The sequence below is a fragment of the Balearica regulorum genome, chromosome 19, assembly GCF_011004875.1.
Source record: "Balearica regulorum gibbericeps isolate bBalReg1 chromosome 19, bBalReg1.pri, whole genome shotgun sequence".
NCBI lineage: Eukaryota > Metazoa > Chordata > Aves > Gruiformes > Gruidae > Balearica > Balearica regulorum.
In genome coordinates, this window is record NC_046202.1 from 12,711,047 (window position 1) to 12,732,975 (window position 21,929).

The following is a 21,929-nucleotide window of genomic DNA, read 5'->3' on the forward strand; positions in this document are numbered from 1 at the left end:
CAGCCGCCACACCGGGAACAGAGGCAGAGCCCAGGGGCTGGTGTAACCACACCAGAGGACGGGTCTTCTGACCTGACCCAGACCCGTGCTCCCTCGATCCCTTGCCCCGCAGCCCCACTTTCCCTGGGGAAGGCAGCCATATGTCTTTGGGGAGCTCTGGGGAAGGCAGCAGCGAGGCATCCCAGGCAGTGCCACACCAGCAAAGGACTCACTGCAAGCCGGTTTTACAAACACAAGTACATAATGTTTATTTTTAAGTTTCCAATTTATTACAAGTACAGCCCTTCGCAGAAACCCCCTCCCCCCAAATGACATTTATTTTTAAAAAACGTACAGTTCCAAAGGTTTCACCGTGTAGGACCTGCAGTAAACGTTCTCTAAGAACAGGACAAAACAAAGCCTCTGAAGGGGACGTGCGAAATACAAACGTCAGTGCTATTCTGTGGGGCAGGGAGCTGAGGCTGGGGAGAGGGGAAGAGGGGAGTGGCTGGAAACCTGCCTAGTCTCTGCAGCCATCGACAGTCCAGAACTGAAACGAATACCTGTTAAAAAAGAAAAAAACCAAAAAAGTTCACAAAACTAGGCCGCAATTTTTAATCCATGATTCTTTTCTTCTCAAATCACAGGAGCTGCAACAGTTGCTTTTGCTTTTCTGTTACAAAAACAGTATAGAGCAGCCCTGTGGCAGGTTTGTTCCAAATTGAAGACTTCTATAATTGAAAGTTCAAGCCCTGATTGTATGATCAAACCCTGTCACGATGGAGGGAGAGGTGATAAAAAACCCAAACAACCCACAAACAAAACCAAACACGTCCTTTTCTTAGAGAAAAGTCAGTATCTGGGGTGGCAGAACCCGCTGCTGCAGCTGTGGCGGAGCAGCCTCCCAGCACGATGGGGCTGGCCAGCTGGTGCAGGACAGTCCCCGCTGCGCCGGGGGAGCGCGAGGGAGGGGAGCTAGGGAAGGTATCACTATAAAACATGGTGAGAGCGTGGTTAGAGAGGGACCGGGAGACCCCCTGCCAAAAAGTCCCCCGGTGTAACTCCAGCTACTGGTAGGAAAAATCAGTTTTAAAGAGGGGGAAGATATAAAGCAAACACAATTTCATATAAACTGTACATGTGCCAAAGCAAGACAAAGGTATCTTACAGGTGTTCTTTGTACAAGATCACAGCTAGAAACAAGCCACTTTTAACTAGAAAATTAATTTAAAAAGTTACACAGAACATGTTTCTGCTGCTCCCCTTGCCCTGGAGCTCCCTACAGAAAACCACGCTCTCCGGTCTGCATCTGGCACTCAGTTCATTCAAAGGGTTACACGGTCGCGTGCTGCTCAAGGTGAGCAGGGAGCCACCTGCCTCCTCTCTGCCGTGTACGTGTGAAGAGCTGAGCTCAGGACCCTCGTCAGAGCGCAACCTCCAGAGATCGCTCCCGGAGAAGAGAGGGAGGGAAAAGCAAGAGCACCTCAAAGCCAATTGTGTTAGGATGCTGGTGAAAGCCGTATCTCCATAAATGTAAGTGCTTGCTCGCCCTATGCAGCCCTTCACTGGGGGCTCAAAATTAACACCATATAAATATATACATACAAGAACTAGCAGCCCATTGGCCTGATCGCACCCAGTCCTTCCGTGAAGCAATATGATCCCTCCCTGCACCAGCTCAAGGCTGGTTTCACATCACAGGCAGCGGTCCCACTGTGCTCCAGCGCTTGCTGCTCACGGAGGGGAGGAAGCGGCTCATCCCAAGGAAGCCGACAGCGCCTGAGCTGGAGTAGGCATCGTACTCCCCTGCCCGGCCAGGCTTCGGCCAGGCCTTCCCCTCGCCCTCCCACCTTCCCCTCCTAGCAGGACAGACTTGTTAACAGCTTTGTGGCTTTTGCAGGAAGCAGCAAGTCATCTCTGCTCACTCAATGGATGACCAAATACTTGAGGAAACTGCAGAAAAATTAAAACTAGGACGGGCCAAAAGGAAGGCTGGATTAAGAGAGAAGTGCCTGCTGCTTCCCAACTCCCTCCAGACAACCCATCCTGCTGCCCGGCAGCACCAGAAGGCCTGCTCCAGCTCTGGCTCTCCCCCTAGTCTCCCCATCCCTCATTTCTTCCTTTTCCGCCCCCGGGAATGTTCAAGGGGCTCTGACTCACTGTCCCCTTCCTGCTCCTCCAGTCCCTGGCATCTGGCAGAGAGCTTCTTGCGTTTCCTGCGTGCGTAAGTGTGGCCAGGCAGGTGTTTGTGCACCATGTCAATCAAACACTGTTCCGTCTTCTCCAGGCAGGACAGTACGTGACTCCCGTTCTGGTTGTAGCGCTCAGCATTGGAGAACACCTGCTTGATGTCAGAGAGGAACTCCTGCACCGAGCGGTAATTGCCACAAGAGCACTTGCTCTGCATAGTCTGGAAGTCCATAGGGTTGCTGATGACCTCAAAGTAATCTTCGGCTTCCTCCGTGGTCACTGGCTCCCTGCCAAATGAAGAGCCACAAAGATAGGAGGAAAACGATGGCCCCGGCTGCACGCAGCATAGAGCCGCAGAGAAGCGTGCCACCCCCACTCCCCTCGCTCCAACCCACGCCCCTTAACAAGCCCAAGCAGCACCTCGACAGCGCCACAGACACGTCAGCCCCACGGCGACCGTGGCCGGTGACTGGAAGGACAGCAGCTTCTCCTGCCCAGAGAACTGGTCCAGGCACAGGCACTGCCGCACGGCAGGTACAGCTGCCTTCTGTCACACAGAGCGCCCTGCACATCCTGAGGGCTGCAGAAAGCACCCACCCAGCTTGCCTGCTTTGGCCCGCTGCCTCCCACCCTCTCTTACGCCTCAGAAGGGCCCCACATCTTTGAGTCCAGCAGAGGACCGAGAGAGCGTGGTGGTTTCTTCTGGGGCAGCTTCACTCCCTTTCTTCCCATGCGTAACTTGCTTTTGAAACCATGGTCTTGCAGCCACGAGTGGGTCAGGCAGGACTGCAGCGTGGCCAGCCCACACCTACGCACCGCTGCGGACGGCCCCGTGCCCACAGAGCACACACGGCCCCCTGCCCTCACCTGAAGGGCCAGCTAAAGCGGTACTTGATCAGCTTGCTGAGGATTTCCTCACACTTCTGCAACTCGAGGTTCTGGCGACGTGCCATCTTCTTTGTTTGAAGGACCTGCCCACACAAAGGATGCTGTTAAAAGGAGGGGAACCACGGCAGGCCTTAGCATTCAGCAAACAGTTTTGAAGCCAAAGAAGTTGGTGTGTTGGGGTTTTTTTTGTTGGTTTGCGTTTGTTTTTTCCAATCCTCTTGTTTACAAGCTACTGTCTCAAGGGGTGGTGATATGTGGTACTGCTGCAGAAACAAAGTTCAAGTCTTTCAGATGCAGCCATCTTCCACAATAATCGAGATGCAAACTGCTGTGCTTTGGGACCTTTGATGCTAACAGCCAAGACATGCAGCGGCAGCCTGAGTTACAGAACAGGAGCCCCATCCAGAAGCTCTGATGGGAAGAGCTCACAAGCAGCCTGCCTTTTCTCTGGGGGCCACAAGCTTTTTCAAGATAGGTTCAAAGACAGCACAGTCAAAACAAGCAGCCAAAGAATAAATGACAGCAAATGCAGAGTGTAAATCCCTGCCTCCTCTGAGCCCCTGGCGGGCAGCACACAAGAGGCAGAAGGAGAAAGCACTTGTGCTGCTGCATTGACATTGCAGAGCTGACCATGCCACTGCAAATACCAAAGAGCAGCTGATGCCTCGAGTGCTGCTGTCCCTGCACAGGCTGAACATAAGGTTAGCCATTTGCCCAGGGATCCGCAGCAGCTCAGCACAGGAACATCCCCTCAGCTCCGAGCGCACAGCTCGCAAGGCATTGCTGCTCAGGGAACGCCAGGTGATGGGAAGGCTCCACAACACGGGGCACTGCTCCTAAGCCAGCTTCGGTCTCTTCCCAGGACAAACAGCAAGTGAAAGAACCCCAGCACAGTCCTCTTCCCCAGGCCAGTGTTTTGTCAAAGACCGTGACCCAGCTGTTCCAGTAAGATTTTCTCCATTTGAATATCCCTCCAAGCTGGCCGTGGCAGCCCATGCTGGCCTTGCTGGTTTGGTTGCTCTCCAACCTGTTAACACGGAGCAGCTAGAAGGACGCTGCAGACCCACTAGCCAGCCCACCACCACCCAGCATAAGCAGCAGTGAGCCCAAAGACCACGACCCCAAGAAGAGTGACAGGATACTCCAGCACTACTGCTGCTGGTCAGCAGACAGATGGCAGAGCTAGCGGAGGCTTGTGACGTGGCCCATATGGCTAGAGTATCCTCACGTATCCCCTGTGGTGCGTCCCTCCGCAGGACAAACAGCACAGCACGCTGCAGCTCCACCCTGCCTAGCACGCACACACAGGATCGCTCTGTTCAGGAGCATAAGGTTTTATTCTTTAAATGTCAAGTGAAACCTAAACCAGGCAAATTATGTCCTGGAGGTTGGGGAGTGACCATACGGACAACAACTGTCAGAAAACAGCCAAGGCTGGGGAGCAAGGGTCCAACATTGCTGGCATTCCCTGACCACCCAGGACCCCCTCGGTCCCCCCACCTCTCTGCAGAGACATATGGATACTATTTAAAACCCTTTAACAAGCTGCAGGCTGCCTGCTACTCAAGGGGGACAATGTGTGAAAGCGGCTGGGGAAAGATGCCTGGCATATCTGTGCCCCGTTTGTACCGGGCCCTTAAGGATATGCCTCCTTTGTTAACCCGCCCCCAGCCCAGCCCCGGTTTCACAATACGATTCAGGGTATTTCTTTGGGAAGGGGAGGAAGCGTGACACCTGTTTCGTTTATAACTCATGATGTGAGCAGCCTCCGGGGAGCAATTTGGCTCTTACCAGCTCATCAATGTCTGCGCCGTTGACAGGTGCAGCCCGCTGCCGGGGTCCCCTAGCAGGGTGCAGCGACTGCTTCTTCCTTTGGTGCCTTCCTTGCCTCAAGGAGTACATGGCTGTGCTCTGCTTGCCCCGGGCTGCCTTTCTGGGTCTCACTGAAACATATAAGCCATGGGCTTAGAGGAACAGGTTAACTTGGAAGCAGAGATCACAAGCCCTTTGCCCAGCTGTACACAGCAGGCAGACCCTCGCTCACAGCACAAAGGAGCTGGTGAACCCACGGATGTCTGCAGCGACCCAGCTTCTTGTCAGCCTGTCCTCACTCAGCACATGCTCGTGTCAGCTGTGCTCTCGATACCCTCTCCAGATGAGATATGTGGATAATCGCCTCCTGTCCAAGAAGAGGCCATTGCTGTCTGGAAACAGCCTTCTGCTAAGAAGGTCACACACGCCAGCCAACAGCACTGGCAGACCCTCAAGCTCCGAGGGAGACCTGGGAGCTTCCAGCTCCTCTGCTGCAGGTAAGGCTTGCCCAGGGCTGTGACAGCAAGTCCCTCTGCCTGCAGAACCAAGTGCTTCGACCCTGATGCATCGAGACTTGCGGGAGGGCAGGGGAAGCAATGCGAAGACAGAGAGTTGTCTCAAACATAACTGCAGCATCCTTTCTGAAAGCACTGGGAGCAGAAACTTGCCGTTTCCCCAGTTTCCTGCTGCCCCCTTGCTCCTCACTGGTTTGGGGGATAGGTGCTTTTCCAAGCATTTACAAGTGGCCCACACAGTGGGATAAGCCAGTTGCTAAGCCCCCCTGAAAAGTGAACTGTGTGCAGGGGGAGGGTCAAGTTACTCCAGCCGGGAGCTGCTCCACGTGCTGTGAGTGGGAAACAATGGGATTTTATTCCCCCAGACCAGGGCTGCTGCATTATATCCCACAGAAAGGCACTTGCCTGTTTGTTAGTCTGCCTGTCAGAGCTCCACACTGATGGAAATGCAAGTGTGCCGACGCGCTCCCTTGTCTTAAGTTTCTCCCCTGACCCCTCTGTATCAGGAGAATGTGTTGGTCGTCTTCCCCAGCCAAGCTCCTTCCACCTGGTCACAAGTGCTTCAGCAAGCTGTATCCAGCACGCTGTAGCACTTCATCTGCGGCCTCTAATCCAGCCCTGCCCAATAAATCATCTCCCCGGGCCCCCCGCAGGAGGGGCGTGTGTCAGGGCAGTGGGACATCTGCCTGCTGTTGCTCCGCTTGTGTGTCAAGCGTGCGGCACGTGTTAAATGTCTGACAATCCAACATTCTACATTATATCCCTCAGGATAAACGCCGTGAGGATTAATGGGACTTCTCTATTAAAACAAAAGTTTTCCACAGTGACCTTTCCATGTTAATGCTCTTTAAAACCAGGAGTTGCATTTAGCGCTTTATTTTTAGTGACTGTAACCCTCTTTTGCTATTGTTTGGAAACCTTGGCTCAGCTCCTGACTTGGCCAAGCAACACAGGCTGAACACACTCCAAGTGTGGACATGGATACACCGCAGAACAACAAGCGGTGTACATAGCCAGGGTATCAGTGAACATCCCTGAAACCAGAATAAAGCAGGGGAATCAAGACTGATAGACCTGGATGGAAACCCTTGAAAGAACATGGGATAATCCTTTGGGTTCCAGGCTCTGGATTCCACCATCTGCCCCGGTTAAGACACTCTGAAGTTAATTTTATGTCAGTCAAGGGCATTTTGACAGAAAGTGAATGCTAGCAGCGTGCCATTCCAAGATTGATCTTCTCAGTGCATCAAATTGCCCAATTGAGACTGAGTCAAGTTCCCCTAAAACCAAAGTGGATATACATACTAAAAAGCGGCTAAGTGGAGAAGCAGTCATTGAGGAGTCTAGAAAACATCATTTTATTCTACTCAGCTGCCCAGGAATGAGCCAGTTATGCATCCCGAGTGGTCTCCATATGCAACCCAAGGGTACTGGCAGTCCAGGCCACGCTACACCTCGAGTACTGTCCCTTCTCACACGAACGGGCAGAGGATGTGCTAGTCCTACTATTTGAAAATGACTCCTTTCCAAATCACTAGAAATCCTGCACTTAAGAGGTTACGAGCTGGAGGGAAGGGCAAAAGCAAGGAGAGGGATCGTGGTTAAAGCTCCACAGGCACCTATTAACAGCATCCAGTTTACCAACGAACTCTGTAGGTGCAGAGACTGCCAACACCAGTAACTGAAAATGCTGCCGCCTCACCCTGCCCTGCTGCAGCTTCTGCCGACCCCCTCGCAGCGCTCTTGGCGGTCTCACCGGCATCCCCAGGGGAGCGAAGGGGCAGCGAGCGAGAGCTCACTGCAGCTTCAATCTTTGCTGACCCTATCACAAAGGGATGAGAGTTCACTCCAGCTCCCCGGGTAACGCACAGCACCACCACAGCCTTCCCCTCTGACATCTCCCACTGTTTCCAAGTAAGAACGTGTTGTGTGTGAGGAAAAGCACAAGTCCCAAACAGGATCAGTACTTTGGACACTGAAGGCAAAGTCTTAATATTTTCTGTTACTTTTCTGCATGGCCAAAGCCTTACATTTCAGTCCAGCAACTTCATAATCTTCTTCCTCCTCCTCTTCCTCCTCAGCATCTGGTTCATCAGAAGCTTCCTCACCTTCTTCACCTTCATCTTCAGCAGAATCCTCTGCATAGTTCCTAGAGCAAGGCAGGTAAACACATTTGTTGTACCAGAGCCTGGACATCAGCGGCCCTGGGCCCTCTGTACTGTTTGTTCACAGGCAGAGACTTGCTGACCACCTCAAGGTAAAATAAACACCCAGTCTCAGACTGAAGCAGTGTCCTCTGTTTCTGAGAGGATCAAGTTGTAGCTACAGCTGAAAGGGCACTTCCCAGGCTATCCTCTGAACATCTGGGCTGAAAATCTCCAACAGCTGAATCTGTATATTTTTTGGCTGTTCTAAGCACCTTGACCACATGATAATGGATTTTAAAATTATGATTGCTGTGCACCTCCTCTTCGAGAGGACGTGCTGCTGTTTTACCCAGGTCTGCAGGCCTGGCCTAAGGAGTTTCAAAAGGAGTGCTTTTCTGTTTCTGCTGGAATGTTTTCCCATTATCTCCTTCCACTGTCATGCCACTTGCACGTGCACTACAGGAAACAGATGTCACCTAGTATTATTCGCATCTAAACTTGTATTTATTAGTGACTAGAGCATCAGGCTTCTCATATGCTGATGTCAGAAGCCACAGAGACTCCCTGCCCAGAAGTTCTGACTTCTTGCCTGTGTCTGTAAAAGCATTCAAACCATTACAAAAACAGGAAAACAAAACCAGCATGCACAGACAAAAGGGGACAAAGGCAAAGCTGCTGTGGGAGTCTCAATCCTCTGGAGAAAGAGGATCTTGAGCAGTAAAAGGAATAAGAACAAGCTCCCACAGTACGGGGCGGAGAAGTGCTCCCTGGCTGACATTTTCCCCTGCCTCAGCTAGGAACACAACAGCAGAAAGAAGATAACAAGACAGGTGTTCCCCACCTGATGGCTCTCGTCCAGGAGCCAAGCAGCTTGCAGGTGACACTGCCACATCAAAGTAACTATGATCTTGGGCTGGAACAGCTGCATTGAAGCCCTGTCATTTTTGTATAAGCCTGATGAACTCTTAAATGGTGCCCAGGGAGTAATACCTTTAATGCCATACACCACCTGCACGTTAGAAGCTAGTACACCTCTTATCATGCTGCTGCTCTGGAAGGGAGGATCCGCTGACTGCTTATGCTTCAGATGCCATTTGATAGCCTCACCTCGCTGACAAGCGGGTAGATGCAGCACAGAGTCACAATCAGCATACATTTAACTTGCAGCTTGCGATTCGAAAAGAATTCAACCCCTTGCTGTCAGGAGGCAACTGCTAATTTCTGCCGCACAAAACAACTTTGATTCCTGCTCAAATAATGTTCCCTTCACAGCCCTCTAAGGACTCCTGCCTTGTTAAGGTTCATCAGGTCCAGAAAACCAGAGTAGCATTTGGCAGCCTGATTTTTAGGAGCACAGTAGGGGCTGAGCTACGGCCTGGAGTAAGGTCTGCTCGAACTTGATAAGAACACCACAGTAACTTCACCCAGCAGATGACAGAGCTGCAGTGCTACCAACTATACTCCCATGGAAAAAGCAACCCAACTAGCTGCTCAGGCAAAGAAAACAGCAGCTCTTAGTGCATCTGATTTTGGATGATGTTTTGTGCATGTTTTCACTGCCAAACATAAGTTATTTATTAAAACTCCTGAAGTTGTCATGGGTCAGCACAACACAGGTGTGCTAAAGCTACAGCCTGAAAAAATTGCTTTTCTGTTGTTCCAGTGCCACTGAGTTAACGAGGCTATTTCAGACCTTTTAAAGGGGCTCTGTTCCAGGCTGGCTTGGTCGCCTTGTGAAAGCAGGGCTGGAACTGTGCATCAGTGGCAAGGCAACGGAAAGGTCACTCACCTGCCTCGCGAGCTGCGCCTGGCAGTAGAAGGCTGACAAGCTGGGCACTGCCATTCGCCATCCGGTATCTCATAGAGCGCCGGTCTCAGACAGAACAGGTGGAAGGCTTTGTTACACTCGTCACACAGGATCAGCTTGTCGTCCTCACCTAGGAGAGTGCAACCTACTTGTAACGAGTGCGGCAGCCTTGCTCAACCTGAGAAGCAGAAGCTGCTGCAGCACTGGCGGTCAGGACAAAGCAAGAGAAAGATGCAAAGTACCCTGTGACGGCAGGGAGCCTTCCTTCGCAGTTCCACCACTGCAGTAGAAAACAGCACCATTTAACAACAACCAAACAAAATAATGCAAAGTCCCTTGCCCTGCAAAGATTTCATTTGAGGCAAAGGTAGAAACCTGCAAACTAGGTTCCACCCAGGCTAAATCTCAAGCCAAACACAGGGAAAGAGAAATTTGCTGCAAAGATGGCCAAGAGCCTAGCAAGAACCTATAAATGCAGTTATTCTTATTCTACCCTCAGTCTGGTAAACCTGCACAGCATCTTCTTTATACTTAAGGTAGCAGCCCTACAAAGAAAATCAGTATGCAGCAGAACTAGTCTCTCTGTGTTTCTCACTGATGCAGGGAAACAGGGAGACAGTCCTGAGCCAGCTATTTAATTTACTGAAGAGGAAAAAAAGAAAGTGCAGAGAGCTTGCCAGCATGTCTCTCTCTCTAACATCTCAGCTCTTACATTCTGTGAAACTATAATGTGTTAGTCTCAGGTGAGCCCCCTCTTACATCTGCCTGGAATCCCCTCTCAACAGCACATAGGACAGTTTTTGCATGGGTTCAGAATATCCCTGAGGCTCCACAGTGAAGGAGGATTTTGCACCAATTCAGCCCTTATTTCTTTGAAGAGGTGGATGGCATAGCCTTTTGGTAAACAAAAGTGGCCAGGCATTCCCCCAGAGGTCTGTCTGCCCTCATTTCCCACTAGTGTTTCAACAAATAGAAAGTGAGACAAAAAAGCATGTGATGTGGCAGAATGTACTACCCAGCTCTTTCTCCAGGCTTCCATCCAAAGGGAGAGGTTATGGCAGAACAAATACCAGCACTCTGTCACTGGTGACACCCCTTCCACTTCCCCCTCCACCTGCAAGACTTTAAAATCCTTCACCCTATAGTGTGTACAGAGAAGGCAGCCCCTGGTAACCTCTTTGGTTACTGCCTCAGCCTTGGCAGCTGGTAAGGCTTCCAGCTCATTGAGCAGTTCTACTCCCACTCTAGCCTCAAAGTCACATCATCCCACCTCACTCTCTCCCATTTGGCTACAAAGGATAATCACCTTCCCAACCTCTCCTTGCTTGTTCCTTCTGTAAAATATGGGATTAACTGACAGGGCAGAGACTCAGTTTTTGAGCTGGGATGGTCTTTGGGTCTCTGAGCCTTGACAGTGAAACCAGGGACCGGACAGTGGCACAAGTGCTGCCAGAAGGATTTGTAGATGACTTGTATCCAAGTACCCTAAATATCCAGGGGACAGCAGCTCTGCAATGTTCTGCAAGACTGTGCACTGGTTTCGTAAGAACAGTTTATTGGAGTCAGGGTCAAATGCTTCTGTGAGATCAATGCTTCTGACTGGAAATCCTGACGTTTAAAACTCAAAATACAGCCAAAGAGAGTGACAGACTACAAGGGCACGTTGCCTAAGCAGGGCATGGAGAGGTGACAGCGTCCTGTTACGCAGGCGTGGGGCAGGAATGCATACCTTTCTTGCGACACACTTTGCATCTGGCATTCTCTGCCGACATATCCCACTTGATACAGGCATCCAGCATCCCGAGCAGCACGTGCATACGGGAGAAGGTCTGGGCCTCACGGATTGCTGTCTTCCACTTCTCCATGGCTGAAGCAACCTGCAGACAGACCTAACAACTTACAACGAAGCACACAGACACAGCTTGCTACAGTCTGATGATGTTTTTATATCCTTTAGCTGGGGCCCTTAATAACCAAAGCTCAACTCTATTTCTTTCCTTCTATATAGCCTTACCAGTCCTGTTTGTGGTTTATCCGCAACCAGCCTCACTGGATCAGACAGTTTGTTCTTAACAGCAGAGCCCTTTTGCATTTCATAGCCAGGCTCAAACAACCTAAGTAACTCCACTAAATTCTTGCTCTGAACGTCTAACCCAAATAATCACCGGGCTAAGAAAATAAAAGGCAGAAACCTAGCACTGTAAAACGCGGGATGAAAGTTAGGAGACAGCTGGCCACAGCGCTTGAGCGCGGTGGATGGGAGCAGCCTGTGCTGCCCTCCAGTGGGTTCTGCAGAGACACTTGAGACCATCAGCAAGACCGGCCACTCGCTGGGTCCTCCTGGTCCTCCCAGCTGCTCAGCTGGTGAAGGGGACCGTGACATCAGCGACAATCAGATTTGACAGGCAAAGCACTTGGAGCCCCAAATACGAAACCAGCCGCTTTCCTGAGACAAGATGACCTCAGCATGCGTGAAATCCCAGAATTAGCTGCAAGTGAGGATGAGAGCATTAAACCTGAGATTTGCACCAAGGCAACTGCCACAGTCTGCACATAGCAAGCCGCATGCGAAATCTCAAACTCAGCTCTGGAGGTTTAGCAACAACGTTGTGGTAAATCGGAAATGCACCAGAACAGAGAAGTAATCCAGAGCCACCACGTGTTCAGCTCCAACCTTAATCCTTTGCTTTACAACAATGAGGTGATGGCCTAGACATGACAGGGACATAATAGGACTGAAGTTAATGTTCTTCTACCCCAGGAGAATGAAAAAACAAACGGTGAAGTGTCAGATGGGCAAATCCAACTCTGCAGCTCACAGCAATTTGGGAGCCAAACAAAACCCAGGATTTTTGCAGAGTTGCACATTCTCCTCCCACTGAATTTGAGGAAGCACAGCGTACATTAGATGCTTGGAAAAACACACAAACTGTTCTAAAGTGCCAACATCCTTGCTGCCATTGCTAGTGTGGAACCTGGAGCCTGAGACATTCAAGACAAACGGAAACCTGCACAGCCCGCTGTGGCAGATTACACAGTGCTGTGCTATTTCTTTGCAGAACATTGTTGAGGTGCTTCACATACTGTGTAATTGATTTTCCAAGTAACTGTTCCACGGGTTTTGCTGTTAACATACTGGGTAGCTGCTGGGCCAAGATAAATCTGCAAAAGCTGTTGGCAAGTTTTGCTTAGATTTTTCTCCCCAAGCCTGTGGAATTTAACAGATTTTTAGCCTTGCTTCCCAAGCATCATGAGACTATGGCATTTTAGCAGTATCACTATCAAGGGAATTCAGAGTGCCAACTAGGCAGAACAGGAGACTGAAAGAAGTTACTTAAATACCCTACTGACTGGAGATGGGTGATGTAGCAGGGAAAAAAAAAACCCCACAAAAAACACTAAAGGAGAAGTCCTCAGTCACATTTCACCTTCAGAGCAACAGAAAACACCTGTTTTGGTAAAGGTGGGCAAGCCTCCAGCTAGAACAGCTCTTATTAGGTATCCCAGGATGACAGTAATCCCTCTGAGTAGCTGAAACAGTAATTACTCAGCTGTGAAGCTGGTGTTTGAGGTATTGTCTGCAGGTGAAGCCTGACCCCCCCATGCCTTTTCCCTTACTAACACCACTGACTGGCATGGGGCAGGCATGGATAATCTCCCCATGCTCTTCATTCACTATGCTCGAGCGGTTGTGTCACAATGTCAAGCTGCAAAGAGGTCACAAATTCCCCTGTCCTGTTCTGGGATAGCCCAGAGTGCTACTGCCACTGGAAATAGGAGTATTTGCATAAACACAGACGCACAAGACTGATGTTCAGAAACAGCCATAAGCCAGGTCTACGCTGCAATCCTTTGCCACTCAGCAGTGTGATCTCTAGCTATATAGCTGAGCCAGCAGGAACCCTTAGTATAGACAATTATGTCAGCAAACGGATGCCTATTAAGCCATAACTTGTTTCTCACAGGAAAAATGAGACATAACCATACCGCAGCACTACAATTTCACTCGTATAGTCTGTAAGTACATTAAGTGTGTTTTTCCAGTACGGCTATGCTGTATTTTACCTGCTATGTACTCTTGGTGCAGTTCTGGCTCTAAAGGACTTCATAATTCTTGGCCTATGCAGGAGATTTGTCTTTAAAAGCCTAACAGTCAGGGGTTTTTTTTATTGGATAACTGTATCTAAGATCTGGGCTGCTCTTTCAAGGTCATCTATAAACGTTTTCTGCTTCGGCAAAAAGCAAGCTCATTCCAGATAAACTGAGGCAAAAAAAACCCCAAACAAAACCCTAAACAAACCAACAAACCAACCCAAAAACCCAACAGAAGAGTTGAATATTGCTTGTACCACCACAAACGTCTAGAAAGCTGAGCCAGATAAAGACGGCACGGCACTGCACAAAGAAATGCTCCAGAGCAGTTGGCACAACACAAAAGCCAGTGCTCTGGAGGGAGACCTGCACGACCACACGCTCAGCCTGGCAATGCTGAGATCTGTGCCCATACACCCATAAGGCTGAGCTGTATAGCTAAGCATGCAGTCACATCAAATAGATTGGGTAATACTAGAAAAAAAAAAATTCAAAGTAACTTATGATTATAAGCCCAGCAATATTCTGAAATCCTACTGTTCTAGGTTAACAGAAGAGGAAGTACAAATTGGGATGTTTCAGTCACACAGAGCACTTTGTCTAACCAGGCTGCTATAGCTGAAAGCTCTGCGACTGCTGGAACGAAGCACACTACAGATCCCAGCCTTGCTGCGATGAACAACGCTCCGTAACCATGTCAGTAGGTAAGAGCAACCAATCAAACATTCATGATCAAAATGGCTCAATTTTCAGGCAAATAAAAGCTTGGGTTTTAAATCTAGTATAGCTTTAGCAATAGTAGAGAAGTGACCAGGGTTCAAATAGAGCTCACACTGCTGAATTACTATTCATTTAGATATTGTAGCAAATCTGATGTTACCCTTAAAGTACGCCCTACAGGTATAACCCTTAAGGTTATAGCTGTAAGACACATCAGGGTAAGGCATGATATGGTGTTGCTGGAGAGAGAGGAAATGTGATGATCCAGGTCCTTTTTGTCCCAGACATAACTGATTTTTACAGTTCTGTATTCTCCTGCTAGCTTTTAGGATAAGGTTGCTTTGTATTCCCTTTGCATTAAAGACTGGAAGATTCAAAGTTAGCAAAGTTTAAATACTTCAGGACAACTGAGGAATGTGAAAATTTCTAGTGCCTAGCCAAACATCCTGCTAACATGGCAATGCCACAGCATAGCAAAGACCTGATGTTCAAACAAGGGTTCAGCATACACTGACAGGGGCTTTAAACAAACAAAAAACCCCACCAAAACCAAAACAAACCCAAACACCCCCCCCACACACACACACCCCAGCACCAGTCAAGCATCTAGTATTTCTTTTTTCAGCTGGGAATTTCAAATGCTTCTGCTGATCCATTCCAATCTAGCTGCTTCTGCTGATGTCAGCGATCAGTCAGGGCAGAGTACTTTGAAGGGGGCAGTGGGGAAAGTCTTGCCATGGGTCACTAATGTCCCATTCAACTCAGTGCACAGAAACTACCCCTGAGCACTAGTATCCCTCTTCAGATGAAACACCGGTAACAGCTCAACTGCCTGTAGACCCTACCAAATCCTCTGCAGCTCTTCTCCATCCCTTCTGAGCTTTGATTTGGATGGCTACGTATGTATTTACCCTCACCACTTTTCTATTGCAGGCACATATGGCTTGTTTGCCCAGACAAGCTGTGTGCAACCCACAGTTTGGGATCTTCTGTGGGTGTCTGCATGCATACAATGATATCTACCTGAGCCTAACTCCCTTGCAGTCACCAAAACCTCACCATGCCTCTCCTCCTCTTCACGGACCAAAGGCATTAAGCTACCACCAATTCTCTCTGATCAATACAACTCCTGTTAAGTACCGTAAAAATGCTCCCTAATATGCTTTAATAAAAGTACCCAACTTGTGTGAGGAACTGCATGAAGTCACATATTTGACTTGACACATTTCCTGTTCATAATTCCACAGTATAATTTTCATTTTGCCAATACCTTTACTCTTCGAAATAACCAGGGAATGCCTGGCCCCACAAATGACAAACCCATTGCAATCTAAACTCGGAATGGGGAGAAGCTGCTCAGGATTTAGTATCAATGAAACGTATTGTCCCTGCTCAGAGACATAATATAAGATCAAAACAGAGCCCCGAAGTGAACAATACCTTAGCTTCTTCTGCCATTTTCTTGTCTTCATCTATCTCCTCAGCCTTGGCAATGTAGTCTTCTCCTTGATGTTTCCTTCTCTTCTGCTTGGGGGCCATGAAACCTTGCAGAAACTTCTTAACAACACCAGCTTGGAGTGCGATCACACACTCTCCAAAATCCTTCAAGCTCTCTAGTGAGTATACCTGTTAGGAAGAGCATATGATCACATAACAGTTGGACATTATTCTTTGTACTGTTTTAGGCAGGTTTGTCCTGCAAATGGATACAGGTGATAGCAACACTGCATTAAGTATCTACCATACTTTGTTATGGAATCGGCATATTGCTGCTGCTTCTGCTAGAGGTCATACATAGCTGATGATCATGCACAGCACTGTTCAGAAAAAAGCATCATGCCTTGAAAAAAGAAAAAAACCCCAAACACCACCACAAACCCACCAGCCACCCCCCCCCCCCAAAAAAAACCCAACACCCCTAAAATCCATGATATCCAAGCACTAAGCTGTTCTTCCACTCCTTCAGTGACTTCACTTTTCCACCCATCTTAACACTTATGGTCTCACCTATGCAGGGAACTCTCTGCAGTGACTCAGGATGCAGCTTAAACAGAGCTTTAACCATCCCAAGCCAAACAATGTCGTCCTTTGGCAGGAGGAACATGTAGTCTACCCACACCTGGCAGATTTATCCCCTCCTAAAGACACTCAGTGCACCAGTAATGCTCATGTGAGGCTGAACTAGCCAGAGCACTAAAACTTCATACTTCAGTTCACCTCACATTAACTTCCTTGCCCTGACATAGCCATGAACAGAATATCCGTTTGGTCCTGGAACTGGGATGCAATCATTATCCCAAGCCTAAAGTGGTCTGAATTTATGAGAAAAATCTCCAAAATCGCCATCTCAACAAGACATGCCAGGTTTGACACAGAAGCTACAGATCAGCTACAAAGAGTTCTGCTAATGCTCCATAAAGACAACCACCACCGGGTGAAGGAAATAGGACAATTTAACAGCCGTGCAGGACACACAGCTCCAAAGTTATGATCCACCTACACCAGAAGGACCTCAAGCCAGCAGCTGTGCAATCTTGAAATAATAGTTTAGAAAGAGAGGACACATGAGAAAACTCATTTTCTCTTGTCTGAGGAGACCAAAGACTCAAGACCTTCCACAGAAAGTATCAGCTCATGTTTGTCTTGCTCAGTACTACTTTGCCTGTTCACTCACTCTTGCTTCATATTCTGGTGTCACATCAACATATCCCAGCCCTCCTTTCTGCAGCCGAGTTGCAACCTCAATCAGATCACTTCGGAGGTAGTTCAGCAGTTCCTGGTTGCCATCACAGGATTTGAGGCCCAGGTTCTGTTTCCGAGCCAAATGGATAGAATGTGTAATGTCCTGATACCTGGAAAATCAAAAACAACCTTTGAATACACGCAGGCCGGCGCCTCGTGAGCTGCGTGCACACTGGGGCAACAATGGTATCCAGCGTCATCTGTGTGCTCCATCAGTGCAGAACAGTCTTTGAAAGATGCTTGAAAGCACGTGGTAGTGCTGGCTCGGAGTCAAACAGCACTGCCTTTGTTTGCAGTTGCAAGGAACAATTTAAAGACTAACAGAACCTCTTCACACTTTAGGGCATTACTTATCCAGAACCTGCAGTTACTGCCCAAGAAAAAGAGCAATTTCTCATCCTCAGTATCCTCCCCCTCCTCAGCACAGGCACAACCAAAGCAAAAGTGCAGAATGCTGCCCTAGGAATGGAAAGGCTTGCTGTGATGTGGATTCGCTTTGACTTTGAGAAAGCACACAGAAGAAGAAAAGAGCAGGCTCACCTCTTCTCCAAGCGCTCCTTTAGCTGGCTCTCTCTTACTCCTTGTGGGTGCAGGCAATCCAGCAGCTCATCCAAATCCTTCTGACTGTCACAGAGAAACCTGAAAGATACAACACACACCAACATCAGCTAATGTATCGCTGTGGCAAGACAACTCCTTCTTGTAAATAGCTTACAAGTATTAGTAGGCAGGGATGACAAGTAACCTATATCCCAACCCCATGGAGCAAGGTGAAACACTTCCAGTAATGCCGGCATAAGCATTCTGACTCAGACTGGCCTCGTTTCAAGGTCCCCAAATGTAGCCAATTCCAGGGTAAGAAAAATAAAAACAAAATAGACACAGAACTGATTTATAGATTTTTTCCCCATTAAGTTTATTAAAACATTGGCATTTGAATTTAGTCATCTACCCCAGGGATTAGGTTCACTAATATGCAGTCAGTTTAAGTAATCTGAATGTCATTTTAGATGCACTAGAAAAGATTAACTTGCTATGCACTGCATAACATGGCAATTTAATCATTCTCTCTGCAGAGCCTTCGACTTCTTTCATTAACCCAAGAAGTCACTAGATTAACGAAGGGTATGTCCTAGCTTATTCCACAATTGCAATGATGTAGATTCGTGACTGTGAAGGCTATGCCCTCTGCAAGCACAGAAGTCCTCCTTTCTAAGAAGCTCGCATTAACTCGAAAGCTCAAATGCAGTATGTGAAAACCATGTTCATTAGCTTTAAACCTTTCCACTCAGAGAGTCCTTCAGGACAGCAATGGTAATCGGCAGTCAGCTGAAGCTAAAAGGGGAAAACTTTTGCAGTTTTCTACACAAGGCATTCTCTCTGCAATTCCAGAATACAATAAAATTTTAATGCTGGGTTGTAGATTTAAACTAGCTTTAAGACAGCCTGAAATTCTGCTGTTTTCCACTTCCCTGCCCCCCTCCCCCCCCCCAGCTCCAGTCTAGGATGCCATGGAGCCTCCTCACCTGATAGGGGCAGGGATTCAATCTGAGCTTCAGAGCTAATTTCCAGAAAATAAGACTAATTACACATCTTTTAGAAGATGATTGTTCCTTAGAAGAGGGAAGTAAGGGAATAGCAAAATCAACCTTATATGGAAAAAAACCTGCAAAGGACCACTATGTGATCCTTACCAGCCACAGACAAGACTCCCTATCTAATTTCTCTTCTTGGGCACAAGCTCAGATGAGCCAAATAACAACTAGAGAAAGATGCTGTTCTGGCTCCTCTTGGAATAACAGAATCCACAATGCTTATTTTTCTGGCAGAAATACTTACTAAATATTGTATCTGAAAAGAAAATATTTCAGAGTTCTAGTATGCTCATAGTAGGGGAATGGCTTCACAATTTGCATTCAGTTCGTAAATTACTAACTCTAATAAAAAACGTAAGATTGTTTAAAAATGTCAGAAAAATAGTTTCTTCCCAGTCACCTGCTTCTGTACACGCCAACCCTGCGGAGCACCCTCACTTTGCACACTGAGATCAAATCTTTTGGCCACCACTATCCTCTGCACACCCTCCCGAGAGACACAGGACAGAGCAGTTCCAAATATCTTTCACCCACTAGAGCCTAGCACAGACCCTTCAAAGGTAGTAGTGATTAAGGGCTGGTCATGGGATCCAACAGACATTCACACAAACCTGTAACAATATAATTACAATATTGTTGTATTGTTGTACCTGTAACAACACAATATATATTGTGTCTTTTCTTAAAGATGCCACTTATGGTGGCTAATTAGCATTCCTACATTCACTGGAAGGTCTACAGACAGACCACTGCAAGGACTAGCATTTCTACGTCTACTGGACTTCTGCTAAATAAAGGTAATTTTCCTCTCCAATATTTGGTATCAAATGGCTTCCAAACCCTTGGGGCAAATCTTGGGATTTGTCCTAAACCGTATTTCAGTATAAAGAATCTGTCGCAATATGGGAATGGCATAAACCAAGCTTCAGAACAGTTGCCCTGCAGATACCCAGCAGAGGACTCCTTCTCAGGCATGCTGAGAAGGTTGCCTAGGTTGTGATGAAACAACATTAGTCACTGCTGGTCATACACCACGGGACCTAGCTGGAAAAATATCTGAGAAGACCATGCCTGAGCTTTACTAGCTTTCCTCCATGGCTGCAAATCTAAGGGGGGGGAATTCCCTGCACAGTTTTGTCATATTGTAAAAATGAAAGGGCACTGGAAATAGCATATGGCACTTGGATTCTCCAGCATTATGTGATTTGGGGAAAGACAACACAGGCTGCTGGCCAGTGTCAGAAAGCAGATGCTATCCTTTTAAGAAAGCTAGGGTTAAGCCCTGGCACAACTTGTTCCTGCTGAAAAGGACACGGGACAGGGAAGGGAGAACATCTGCAACAGGTACGAGTCTTCCCAATTCACCCTGAGAGTAAGAACTGGGATTTCTGGGAGACGGAACTTCTCTACATCAGCCTGAACTCAAACGTGCAAAATATAAACATACCAAGAGGAACCTACATTACTTGCTGCTCTATGTGGCCACAGTTCCTGGTTCTCAACCTCCCTACTACCTGAAGGAAACTCCAAGTAGGGCTCAACCAGCATGAGGCTGGGAGCACAGATATGGTAAGACAGGGCTGGCATTTTAAATGCGGGTGGCAACAGGGCCATGAGCTTGTGGGTCTCAATAAGAAGGAGGGGAAGGCAATCAGGGCCCCTCACGTGCCCTGACACAGAGCTTAACACCACAAACCAGAGTGATGGGAAAGATGCCTTTGGGAGAGTCAAGACCAGATGGAGGTCTTCAAACTGATCTGAAAGGGGGAAATCCTGACTGGGGTAAGGGCTTCCCGCATCCCTAAATAACAGCTTAGATTCATTTCTTACGTTTCTGCAGCGCAAGCCAGCACACTGGCCAGCAATCAAAACAGAAGGGACAAATGGCACAAGCATCAAGTCAAAACAAGCTCTCAGTATTCACTCAGGCTGAATATTCCTACCTGTTCCCAGGCTACAGGCTGCAAGGAACAGAGAAAGGTATAAAGCCTGGACTGCAGACTAGGGAATGAAGAAATCAAGAGGACAACATCTAGAGAGCCCAGGATCAGTACCTGCTCTGGAGGGTTGGTGGAAACAGGGGAACTCCATCTGTAGAATATAGGCGTGAGAATGGAGTCTGTCAGCACCCACTCATGGTTAACTCAAATTGTCTGCTGAGGGGACCCGCCATACCATGGTGTATTCCTAATAGATGAAGAACAACGGGAGTTACTCTGCAGAGATGCCACTGTTTCCAAAATTCAACTGCTTTCTGACCAGGATGAGCAAGAAGTCTCCTGCATACTGATGTACTCCAATGGTTGTGATTAACCTTTGGTTCTTGCAGGAAAGACCAGTATGTACACGGCTCACGAAGCACTACAGTACAGACAAAAGACTTTTTCAGGGACTGTGTGTCCAGAAGCTTTAAATGGGGAGGCTTTTTTAGTAAGCATCAACATCAGTGAAAGTGGTGCACCATGTTAGAAATGGGACTGGTCTGGAGAAGACAAAAGTAACCAAGCGTTTATGATTCTGAATGAGAACAACGATTCAGCCCCTGCACTTTTAGGAGAGAACACTGGGCCCTCTTCTTTTTGGGGACAAAGTACTGAAAGCAGACACCACTTCCATGAGATACTGCTTCTGCAGCTATTGGCAGAAGTATGGAATCTATTTCTCCCTTTATCAATGTTCCACCAGCTCCCATCCTTATGGGGATGAGGAGCAGGACTGTGAAATACAACCCCTCACAGAGTTAATTTGGTGTTCATTTCAAGGTCGCATTAATCTAGAGTATAAAAGGGTAAAGCTAAGGATGCTCTTTGTGCACTGGAGGCTACTCTCAATAGTATCTTAGATGTACTACTAGGAAAAGAGAGACAGCAGGAATTAAAGCAGAACACAAAGAAATGAAACTTCCTATGCAGCACATGCTAACAGTATGAGTTATAGCTGAACAAGTCCTTGTATCCAAACAACATGGGGTGCAGATATCCAAGGACTTCAGTTGGTCTCAGGGCTTCTCAGGGTATGCAAGGACAATGTGCAAAAAGCAGCCAAGGAGGAGACTCTTCCATAACCATCTATGCTCATGGGAGTCCTTGAGACTGGTGAGATCAATGGCAATGGCCAGAGAGGAAAATACAGCAATAGGAATACGGATTTCCTCACAGGGCAGTTCTAGTTACTGGCTATCCCCTGAAAGAACAGCTCTCAGGTTGTCACTTGGCTTTTTGTGGAAGCTTACCTGTAAATGGTGACAGCTGTCAGATTGGTACTTAGCAAACAGTCTCTTTGCAGTTCTAGAGCTTTAAAGAAAAGCCTTTCAGCTGAGGAAGCTTACTGCTTATCTGCGGAAATGTCTTTAGGTTGCTCTGTCAGTTAGGAGAAATTCATGCAGAGAGCACAGAAGAATGCTAAGTTAGAAGTAGTTACGTTTTCTTTGAAGAGCTGCCAT

General features: G+C 47.9%; 1 protein-coding gene across 6 annotated transcripts in view; it reads right to left on the reverse strand.

Annotated features, from left to right (window-relative positions):
• Nucleotides 1-222: 222 nt before the first annotated feature.
• BAZ1B (bromodomain adjacent to zinc finger domain 1B) overlaps nucleotides 223-21,929 on the reverse strand; it is a 50,272-nt gene continuing 28,565 nt past the window's right edge. For 3 of the 6 annotated variants that reach the window (XM_075771727.1, XM_075771730.1, XM_075771729.1), the window contains 10 exons: nucleotides 17,433-17,531; nucleotides 16,825-17,002; nucleotides 15,591-15,776; nucleotides 11,068-11,215; nucleotides 9,321-9,468; nucleotides 7,415-7,533; nucleotides 4,849-5,000; nucleotides 3,037-3,140; nucleotides 2,140-2,456; nucleotides 223-542 (listed from right to left, as the gene is read on the reverse strand). In XM_075771727.1, coding sequence (XP_075627842.1) covers nucleotides 436-542; nucleotides 2,140-2,456; nucleotides 3,037-3,140; nucleotides 4,849-5,000; nucleotides 7,415-7,533; nucleotides 9,321-9,468; nucleotides 11,068-11,215; nucleotides 15,591-15,776; nucleotides 16,825-17,002; nucleotides 17,433-17,531 — 1,558 coding nt within the window. In that variant the 3' untranslated portion in view covers nucleotides 223-435. Of the gene's footprint in view, nucleotides 2,457-3,036; nucleotides 3,141-4,848; nucleotides 5,001-7,414; nucleotides 7,534-9,320; nucleotides 9,469-11,067; nucleotides 11,216-15,590; nucleotides 15,777-16,824; nucleotides 17,003-17,432; nucleotides 17,532-21,929 lie in introns of all 6 variants that reach the window. The other 3 variants (XM_075771728.1, XM_075771732.1, XM_075771733.1) reach the window with 3 other exon arrangements.